Raw genomic sequence first — 11,028 nt, forward strand, 5'->3', positions numbered from 1 at the left:
CAAGTGCAGCCAGGCTTCAGATGGCAAGTATTTGGGGCTCAGGGTGATGCATCTGTGTTGGGTAGAAGATGGCCATCTTCAAAAGACTCTAACCAGTTCACCTATTTGCTTACTGCTTAGATTAGTGACATTCAACATTATAAAAAATAGCACTTGCCACCAAGAATTGACTCTGTCCCAATGGAGAAGAATCTAGAGGCTTCCATGGCTCCGGGTACCAAACCTTTAGTTACAACATTATAGGGAGGTGGGGTCTGGGGAATGGCCAACCAGTGGAAGCACCTCCTATTTAAACCGGAATTGCAATGCGGTGCTTATGGGAATACAATGGCCCCCTAAGGACCTTATGAAGGGCCAGGACTAGAGACACAGGTCCTGCTTGAGCTGTGGAGGTGGTGGGGATTGAATGCCATGGTAAGATGGATGCTCTTCACTCAGGAAGGAACGCGGAGACATCAGTGTGGCCAGGGCTGTTGGTGAAGGTGTTGTTTTGATTAAAGATGTGGAGTCTGCCCTGTGGCACCTAGGAGTCAAGCAGGAATTGGGTAGGGAGTGCGGTGACCCCAAAGAGACCACACAACTCAGAGATCAGAGGCGGTCTTAGGAAGCGCTGCCCTCTCAGAGGGTTAGGGACTTCCCGGGCTCCTGCACCCCCTTCCCTTCCCGTGGAGGCTACAGACAGGGAAGCGAATCCTTGGCAATCAGAGGCCAAGATGGCAGAGGGGTGGAGCGGGGGAGGGAGAGACATCAAAAGGGGAGAGGAATGCGTGTTCTCGGCTGCTGGACTCTTCCTTTTGTTCTTGGAGCGGGTATGGTCTCTGAAAACTTGTCCTGGCGGAGTGGACTTCCTCTCTTTTTCTGGCCTTGCTAGGGGTGCATTTGCGGTGCAAGTGGGAAGGTGGCCTCCGAAGCCTGAGCGGAGGAGGGAGCCGGGCGCCTCCTCCCAGCCGCCCCGCAGCCCGGAGTGCCCCAGGCTTCCCCGAGCGCGCCGGGCCCGAGGGTTCTGTGGGACAAGCTCCTGGCCGGGCGCGCCGGGCATACCGCGAGTCCGCCATCCGGAGCGGGGGGAGGCGCCAGGCGAGCGCTGGGCTGGGGGAGCCAGGGTCCGGGCGCCCGCCCTCCGCGCCGCGCGCTCCCGGGCTGAGCGGCTGGGACCTGCCCACCGGCGTGCCACCCCCGCTCGCTCCCGGGCGACGGGCGTCAGGCGTGAGCGTCTGGGCCGGGGTCGCCGGAGGCCTTCGCCTGCGCTCCCCAGCGGCGGCGGGGCGAGCACGGCCAACCCGCGCTGGCCGCCGCCCCCATAAATAGCGCGCGTGCGCCCGTTCCGCGCTCTCGGGCGGCTCAAGCAGAGGAAGTTGCGCGCGGGGACCGGGGTCGGGCAGACCCGGGAGCCCAGCCGCCCGGCGAGGCGCCCTGGAAGCGGCCCCGCGGACTGGTGCTTCCCGCCGGGGGACCCCGCGGACCGCCGCCTGCCCTCGTCCGGAGTGGCGCTGGGCTTCGGGGGAGTTGAGACAGCGCGCAAGTGGGAGTCGCCGGCGTCCCGGCAGTGACCGCAGCTGCTCTCTTCCCCTGGCCCGGGCAGCCCCGCCCGCCTGTGTGATTCGCCCCCGAGCCGCCCTGAGCCCCCCGTCCTCTGGACCCCGGCCCACTCCTAGGTTCACCTGGGGGCGCTTGGGCTGGGGGTGAGATTCTGTGTATTGTTTTTCCTTTGAGGCGTGCTTGTGCGGCTTTGGCGACTTTTGGATGTCTAGGCACCGGGCGGCTGCAGGGGCCCCAGGCGGCGCTGATTGCTGAGACGGAGTTGCGCAGGGCCAGGGGTTCTGCATGAGCTCTCCAAGGACGGAGGCAGGAGCGCAAGCGAGAGAGCTCGAGGGCAGACTCTGACCCACGGCTCCGGTGGACGGGTGCGCGCCGCCGCGGCCGCTCCAGCAGCGCTGTCGATCTAGCAGCCGCTGGCACCTTGCGAGCTCCGGGATCCGAGAGTCGGCGACGCGGGCGAGCACCGCTCACCATGGGCTCCGCGCGCCGGGCGCTGTCCGCGATGCCCGCTGTGCTGCTGCTTCTCGCGCTGCCCGGGCTGCCCGCCTGGGCGCAGAACGACACCGAGCCAATCGTCTTGGAGGGCAAGTGTCTGGTGGTGTGCGACTCGAACCCGGCTACGGACTCCAAGGGCTCCTCTTCCTCCCCTCTGGGGATATCGGTGCGGGCGGCCAACTCCAAGGTGGCCTTCTCGGCAGTGAGGAGCACCAACCACGAGCCATCCGAGATGAGCAACAAGACGCGGATCATTTACTTCGATCAGGTCAGTGCAAGAGGAGTGCGAGGTACCGAGGGGGTGGGCAGTCTCGAGTCTCAGGTCGGGGCTCCCTGCTGGGGCCAAGTTGGTCTGATTGGGGTGCGGGGGATCATTTAGGCACAGGGCTCCCCGGTGTATCTGAGTCTAAAACTTCTGACGACCCGCTCCGCAGCCCCGGGCTCAGTCCCCTCCAGGTCTCTGACGGAGGCAGAGGTACTGAGGCTCCGGAGCGCGGAGCGGGCAGCAAGAGCTCAGGGTAAGTTGAGCAGCAACAGGTCAGCGGCTATGGAGGGGCCTGGCCCCTGGACGCCGCGATCCCTCGGCCCGAGCTGGGGCCCCAGCCCAGAGTCCTTCGTCGCAGACGCAGGATAGATGTTGGATTTGTTTCTCCAGGTGGAGAAGCTTCTTGCCAGAGAGCTCCCGGGCTCCAGGCTCGGCGCAGAGAGCGGGCAGGTGGCTTCAGAGGATGGTGTGTGTGTGTGTGTGTGATATTTCACCGCCCCTCTCCCAGGCCAGGTCCCCAAACGCCTTCCGCGTGGGGCTGCTGCTGCCAGGAGTAAGCAGAAAGCCGGTCTCCAGTACTCAGATAAAAGTTGCTTCCCAAGGGAGAAGGAATTGGACAACTGCGCCGAGCTCCTGGAGGAACGCTCTGGGGAGCTGGTTCCCGCTTCTTGGGCCCTGTCCTTTCCGAGAATTGCACTACCCGGAGGACAGACTCCGGGAAGGTAGAAGAGGGCTGGGGCGGGACTGATGAGAGCCTGGGCTTCCCGTTTCGCGACGCCAAGCTCTGCGCCTTGGCGTGATGAGAAACCCCAGGACACCAGCTTAGCTTGAGGAAATCATTCTAGGGAAGAAAACTGACTTTGCAGTTTGAATTCCAAACCCAACTGGACCCGGAGTCTTTTAAATTCCTAAGTCACAGGGCACAGTTGTGGCGAGGAGCAGAGGAGGCGTGAGGTGGCCCTTGTGTTCCTTTCCCAGATCTCCCAAGTGAGGTGCTCTGCAGCTGACGAAGCAGAGAGTGCCTCTCTGGGGGTTCACTCTGGGACGGCCATGGTTTTAAACAGACCCAGTAGCCCCTTTGGGGTTTGGTACAGTATTTTCTACAGTGAAGGAAATCAAGTCTAGCACCACCCGTGGCTGTGCATTAATTAACTGTTGGAATACTGTGGGCATCGCCCTGGCATCTGTATGGGGTGTTCTTTTCCCTGACCTTCCTGTCAGTTAGAAGAGGAGAAGAGTGTGTTCTTCTGTCCTGGAGAGACTCATCTTAGAGACAACAAGACGCTTTTAGTTATACATCTTGATGCACCTGGAAGTTCCAATTATAATGTAGAGTCAGCTCTATGTGTAGTCAACACACATCAGCCATTTCCATTATTGCTAATGAATTGTGCCACTCGTATCTGAGTCAGGAAGTCCCTGCTAAACACCTGAAATTATTTTAAATGTGCTTGAAAAAAAATCCTCTGTAAACCCTCTGTTGGGGATTATTGCACAGCTGGTGTCTTGTTGAAAGACTGTTCATCATCAGGTCAGAGAAAAGAAATTTGATGCCTACTGGGAAGACAGTGGAATCTCCATAAAACCGCATGCATACATGTATTCTAAGGCAAATATGAAGCCTGGTACATCTACCTGGTAGTGCATAGTGGTCAGAGGTAATAGTACACTTTTAGGACATTATGCAAGAGGCATAAAATGTATTAAGTTTGACAAGAAGCTGATGTTTAAAAGAGATAGTAGCAGATTGCCACTGGTATAAAGGAAATATATCTTTATAGGGATATCTGATTTGTCGTAATGCTCCTTACAGATTTATTTCTTGGAGAGACATGAAAGAATCTCTTGTTATTTTATTGCTCCCCCCTCTCTCTTTTTCTAAGAGAGGGACTTGCCTATGTGACTTTGCAAATTTAGTTTCATAGGTCACTTAATTCAGAATTAATTTCATAACCAGAAGAAATAAGATGAACATCTTGGAATACAAAGCACATTGTTTCTTTCTTGGAAATAGCACCTAATTTTGACCCTTGAGCTTTAAATACACAGCAGGTGATTGAAAGGGGAAATGCATAATACCAAGAGGAACAAGGAAAGGCCACCTATCCCACCTCTTCATGCTTCAATCTTTAGCAGCCAGCAAGGGCTGAGTCATTGCCAGAATATTATAATTAGGCTTAGATGGCGCAGACATTAAAAAAAATGGTCTTGGATCTTGGGAGAGTACTGGCAGAAGCTCTGGGAAGGGCAAAGCACTCATGTCACTTTGTGCACCAACTGCTCTGTGTCACGGATTATGTCGCGCGGTGCAGGGCCAGTCAGGGCTCTGTGTGATGTGTCCAGGGATGACTGTGGAAAGCCACGGATGCCCATTGGCTGGCCTGGAGACGTCACTTCGGGACATTCTGAAGGCCCGTAGGCAGTGCGAACGGTAGCTCATGGGTGGTGTCTTTGTCTGATTCTCAAAGTAAAGCTGATAGTGTAAGCCTTCACATGTTACCTAGGTATTTCCAGTGTCATCTGGCCTTGCTGGAAATTGTGGCATGAATTCAGAGCAGTTATTTTATTTTTCCTATACCATTTAAAAGATGGAAGCACCTTTCAATAAATGAGTCCATTTTCCAAGTCATTTAAGAGGAAAGAAATAGAATGAGATGTTTTATTCTTTATGGTTTCTGAAGTTAGTTGTTGAGGAAGGAAGGAAAGAAAGAGGAAGGGAGGAAGGAAGGGAGGGAAGAAAGGAAAACTATTCTACTTACAGAAGAAAATACTGGAATGATTTATTGTTATTTATTGTTTTTATTTGTAGATCCTAGTTAATGTGGGTAATTTCTTCACATTAGAGTCTGTCTTTGTAGCACCACGGAAAGGAATCTACAGTTTCAGTTTTCATGTCATTAAAGTCTACCAGAGCCAAACAATCCAGGTATGTGTGTTGACCCACTCTGTCTCTGCTCCCAAATAACTGTATTTATGTTTAGTGGGTTGTATATTTAAATGTTTATTCAAAGATGTATTTTCATTGTGAAAATAAATAGCAATCATTATAGTTTATTTTTAAAAACACTTAATTCCCAGTTTTCTTCTCTATAATATCCACTTAGGTGTGTGACAAAAACCATGTAGAAAAAACAAACAAATGAGTTTATTACATTAATAACAATCAAACATTTATAAAACATGATTTGGCAGAAATTCAGTGACATAAATCTCTTTCTACAATCTTTATTTCATTTAATGCATGTACAAAAATAACTTGTACTTTAAAGGAAAAAAACACATAAAACTAGCAGAGGTTTACAAGTGCATGTTAAATAAAATTTACTATCATTTAAAACTATGAAATATATTTAGCTATTAAAATAAACATATGAAGGAACAACTATTCACTATGTACTTGTTGAAAAAGATGTGCTATGCGTATGTTTTAGTGTATCCTGGGCTCATTGGGTTTGGTGAATTCTTATCAGTTGCAGTTATATATTCAATAACACATTGTGTTTTGGACCTTATAAGATAATGGGCTTGACCTAACAATTGAGCTGTTTTCCATAACATTCAAATATACTAATACCAAACAATGGTCATGTATGTCTATGGAATTCTAGGATAGGATTTTATCTTGTGCACAGTATTTATATCATATATCATGTGAGATGAATGATAGATTACCTACTCTTCCACCAGTTTTACATGTCCTAGTGAGTGGAAAAATTGATCAGTCTCAGGTTTACCTTATTTAATATTACTTTTAACCTAAAAGGAGTGAATATGTAGTAAACAAATTTGCTTCCAGGCAGAAACTTTCTCCAAGCTCCTGTATCTGTAAGTTTACGTAATGTTTGCCACAATGTAATGGGAATTATAGTATAGAAAAAAGGTAACAAAATTTTGAGTTGATTCTTTGCTAATTTTCCATTATTAAGATCTCCAATGGTAGTGGTGAATATTTGTAATGCATATTTCTTTTCAGAGAAAGCAGAGAAAAATGAACACACACATTTATGCACATTTATTTCAAATGATTTTCCTCCCTATCCCAGCCATGGCTGCACAGACACCTCAAAGTATTTGCAGAATCTGCTTGTTTCAGTTTATGAGGTCAGCGAGTGCTGAGAAGCCCATTTCATTACCAAGAGGTTGCTGTTGAGTAGAGGAGATAAATAAATAGTAAGCTTAATTTATATGCCAAAGGGAAGCCAGTTTTCACAGGACTAGGTTGCTCTATGGACGCTCATTTTTTGGTAGGAATTAAGAAAATTTCTACTGGAGAAACTAAAAAGAAAAATCGACTCAGTAGATAGTGTCTTAAGTCTGACCCCACAGTTGGCTACTTTAAAAGGAAAGGGATATTTTTCTGAACATCAGGTATTTTACTAGCTGTACCATTTTATACATTATTTATTATACCCAGTATGGGGTTTAACTTTAGAGGGGGATTTTCAGTGATTTCTATTTTCTTGTAGGTTAACTTGATGTTAAATGGAAAACCAGTAATATCTGCATTTGCTGGGGACAAAGATGTCACGCGTGAAGCTGCCACAAATGGAGTCCTGCTTTACCTGGACAAGGAAGATAAGGTTTACCTAAAACTTGAGAAAGGTAACTTGGTTGGAGGCTGGCAGTATTCCACATTCTCTGGCTTTCTGGTATTCCCCCTATAGAATTTGATTTCTCCGTGGTGTTTATCCAGGGGAGGGGCAGCCTACCCCTGAGTTACTGGACGATCATATTTTCATCATTGGATTGATGTCTTTTATTGGTTTCTCGTGGGTGAATATGGATTCTCTTTAAGGATTCTAGACCTGTCTGAGCCAACACAAAGTTCCAGAGGTTATTTTTGTGTGTACACGTTTCAGTATATTTGGATTGCGACTCAAAGCAGACAATACCTATCTATGCTTAAATGTAACAGTCAAAAGTTGTCTTCAGGTTTGTTCTGAGTTTAATTTCGTGGAATTACTGAATTCGTTTGCAGATGTGGAATTTTATTTATTTATTTTTTAAAAGGCTGGCAACCGGGTCTGAGAATCAGAAAACTAAAGTTCTGACTTCAATCAATGGTTAGGGCGATACTGCCAAAGAACCGTGTGCTGTTTCAATATATTGGCTACACTTGTTTTTATTGCTTTGGAATTTGTTTTGTTCTCTTAAGGCAACTGGGAATTGTTTCTCAGTGGCTGGCATTGTGTATTCTCTATAAATAAGGTGATGGCTTGTCTGGAAATTTACCTTGACTATGAGATTACCAACATGATTTCCCTAAAACAAGAAAGAGAAAGAAGAATACTTCATAGTTGTATTTTAATTATCTATGTGAAAGAGTCATATTTTCCAAATTATATTTTCTAATAGGAAAAGTAGATCATAAATCTGACAAGGAAAAAGTTGCTTACCCGAATTCTAAGTGTTCAGTCCCCAAACTTCGGCAAAACATCTCCCCGCCGTGGAAAATCTTATACTTTATTGCTCAACTTTAATTAACATGATTGATAATGACTGCTTTATTAAAAACCTAAGGGATTTTTTTCCCCCTTAGATATGACCACTTTATTAACTGGAAATGGGGTACCCTTGATTTTAATTATACCTATTTTTCAAGCCTTCTGTTGTGTTTGAAGCATCATCTGGTTTTGCCTTAATTCCTTAAATTGTATATATTTATCTGTTCAACTAATATTAAATCCAAATATCCCATACCTAAATTTAGTGCAATATCTTATTTTGTCTTTTGTATAGGTCACATGAATTCATAAAATTATTTATGTCTCTGTTATAGAATAAAGATTAATATATGTTAGTTGAATTGTTTTGTCCTTTCAGTTTTGGAAGAATGTTTTTTTTCCCCTCTCCCTTATTTTCCCTCCCTCTCTTCCCATCTCTCCCTTCCTCCTTCCTTCCTCTTGTTTTCTGGAGTTTAAGAAAATCTTTTTGAATTTCCTGGTAATGTCCTTTAAACTGGTATAGGAAATCTTTACAGTGTTTAATCTGTCCAAATCCAGGAGTTGCAAGCTTGCCAAAAGAGAATCAATGAACCTAGTAAACCCTTCTTTCAGAAGGACTGACTGTAAGGAAGTTAGGCTTAGAAAGATGCCCTAAAATATCACGAGAGTGCTTACTGTATGAATGAATGTTCATGAGTATAAAGACCAATATTTTCCAGCTGAAGACTTGGGGAAAGGCTCTGTCCTGCTCTTCTCACTAAAATGCAGAAGATCATAGGCTTCTTTTAAGGAGGAGCTGTTATAACACGTGTGTTGCCTGGGAATTTTAGCTCCACTTCGTGGTCCGTAGTCAGATAAAGCAATTAGGGGTAGGGCAGAGGCCCTTTTTTGTAGCTGGTGGGAGCAAGCGATACTTACGCCCACATGACTTCTAGTATGTTTGTGATTAATCTCCAAATCAAAATACTCACTCATCTCCAGGAAGAACTGCCCTCTTTTCCCAGAAAGCATTATCTGGAGATGTTGGTAACAGATCCTTCGTGCAAGTCACCTCCAGCTGGATTTCAGTCAATAATTTTGAATTTATAATACTAAAAAAATCCAGGATTGCACAGAGAGACAGTAAAAGAGATGTTCTTCTAAAGCAAGTAGACTCTATAAATTCACGTGCTCTTGTGTACCAGGGTGAATCATACTCCCATCTATTACTTGTCAATGACTTGGCAAAATGGCACAAGAATATTGGAATTACCAACTGGCACTTATGATTGGCCAGACAAAAATAATTATCAAAAGAGACCAGGGTAGAAATGCCTTTCATAAAGATGCTGTGACAGTCTTTGGGGGCTTGCCTTTATTTTTCCTGATTTCTTCTGATCATAAAGGAACTCTGGCAAAGTGCTTGTCTTTGATCCATAACCTCTAGTGTACACATTTTGGAATACAACATCCATTTGAAACTTTCAAAAAGAAGTCTATTTGAAAAGGTACCAAGGCTATGGCAACCTGGGACAGTGGACAGTTGTGGTCAGATGGCCTTCCAGGAAATGGAAGCTACTCCCTTAAGCACACTGGGTGAAAAGGAAAGAGTGACATGAGAGAGGAAAAGCAGCAGGACAGAATGATATGGCCAGAAGAGCTTGGATTTTGGGTGGATGTTGGTTAGAGTCTTGCCGCCTCTATTTGCCATTCTGTAACCTTGGGCAGGTTCTGTCACCTCTCTGACCTTTAATCATTTTATTTCTAAACAAGCAAAAGTTGGTTGTAAGGATTAAATAAAGCACTGAGGTGCCTAGAGCATAGCAGGAGCTCAACCAAGAGCCTACTATGATTACTAAAACTTAAAGTCCTAATATAGACAAAGCAACAAGTAGGGCTGCAAGAGGAGATTCAGATTGGCAGGAGGATGGAAGGAAATTGAGTTGGAGTGTGACGGAGTGAAGAGCAGGAGGCTGTGGTGTTAGAAGTTTTTTTTTCAGAAATGGAGTCAGATGCTCCCTGTGTGTCCTATGACTTGAAAATTGTTTTCAGAAATCGCTAGGTCCACAAAAATGCTAATGGAACATAGGATTTGCATTGGCCCTGTCCACATTCATCAATGCCAGCCTCTGTCCTGGATGGTTCCTATCTCCTTTGACTGCTCCTTGATCTATTGATCTGCAAATGCTAGCAGTTGTCTGCAGCAAGCAGTTTCCTCTAGACAGGAACTCAGGTAAACACAACAGAAGGAAATGGAAAATGTGCACACAGAGTCTCACAGATCCTAATCCCTTTTGGGGTGTACCCTGTGATCCCAGATTCCATTAGACTTATTATCTAATTACATTTTAAAAAATTCTTTAAAAATTTTTTTTTGAGTTCAGTTTGTGTTCCCCTTTTTCTTTTAGTTTCTGTCAACTTGGATAACTTCCTGTTTTGAGGTTCTCCCCTTTAGCAAGTTATTGTTTCAAATTTTGAAATAGACACCTTCAGCAAACATCAGCTAAATGATGCTTATAATGGGTCATACACATCACAAGTTGCTGAGTCTAGAGTGGTGGCTTCTCTCTCTTCCTGATCTCCCCAAATACCCAACAAAGCTAGAATCTTCACGAGGAGCAATATCTGTCTAAAGGTTTGGGCCCACCCCCGCCTCCTACCTTGACTATAGAAACCACCTGTCCCCTGGCAGTGGAGGTCTCCAGATTGGTTGGCCTAAAGGTCTCAAGAAGTAATGAGAGCAGAGCGAAGTGACAGCTGTCCACATCCTGTCCTTTGCAGCTAGCAACTTAAACTCTTATCCTAAATGATTTTCTTTGGTATCGAGGGGGTAGGGGTTTAAGAATTTGCCTTCTAAATAGGTTGGTTACCCTCTCTTCTCTAATATAGGCCTGCCTTTCATGTGGATTTCAGATATCTTAGAACCAAAATGATAATTTTGCTCTTAGTACCTCTGACCTTTCAGATAGAAAATAATGTCTTTGACTTTGACCCTGAAGTTCTGTTCTCAAACTAATGTGCATAAGAATCACCTGGAAATCTTGGTAAAATTCATACTCTCCTGCGGCACAGCTGGGGAATGGGGAGGCAGGGTCTGCTTCTCTGTCCAACTCCTGGGGACACGAATGCTGCTGGCCGCACTACAGGTTCAGTGGCATAGTCTACTCAGGGTACATCTGTGTTCCCCCAGCATTCATGCATGGGGTGAGGGCTTGCTGGAAGCCCCCCATGGAGCCAAGGCTCACCCTACACCTATCAGTTTGGAAACTGCATTTTGACAAGATTTCCTGCCCCTCTCATTGTTTT

The 11,028-nt window shown here is 46.0% G+C and overlaps 1 protein-coding gene across 12 annotated transcripts in view; it reads left to right on the forward strand.

The window, feature by feature from the left end:
* The first annotated feature begins 301 nt into the window (after positions 1 to 301).
* Cbln4 (cerebellin 4 precursor) overlaps positions 302 to 11,028 on the forward strand; it is a 44,613-nt gene continuing 33,886 nt past the window's right edge. For 6 of the 12 annotated variants that reach the window (XR_015446130.1, XR_015446132.1, XR_015446129.1 and 3 more), the window contains exons 1-3: positions 1,263 to 2,302; positions 5,109 to 5,225; positions 6,766 to 6,901. Coding sequence is in view for 6 of the 12 variants with exons in the window: in XM_087197982.1 (XP_087054108.1) it covers positions 2,012 to 2,302; positions 5,109 to 5,225; positions 6,766 to 6,901 (544 nt within the window). In the remaining 6 variants the exon portion in view is untranslated. Of the gene's footprint in view, positions 415 to 1,100; positions 2,303 to 5,108; positions 5,226 to 6,765; positions 11,026 to 11,028 lie in introns of those variants that run through there. The other 6 variants (XR_015446134.1, XM_087197984.1, XM_087197981.1 and 3 more) reach the window with 5 other exon arrangements.

This window comes from Heterocephalus glaber, unplaced genomic scaffold (assembly GCF_053883595.1).
Source record: "Heterocephalus glaber isolate CG9 unplaced genomic scaffold, H.glaber_assembly_v1.0 deba00001673, whole genome shotgun sequence".
In the NCBI taxonomy this organism is placed as follows: domain Eukaryota; kingdom Metazoa; phylum Chordata; class Mammalia; order Rodentia; family Bathyergidae; genus Heterocephalus; species Heterocephalus glaber.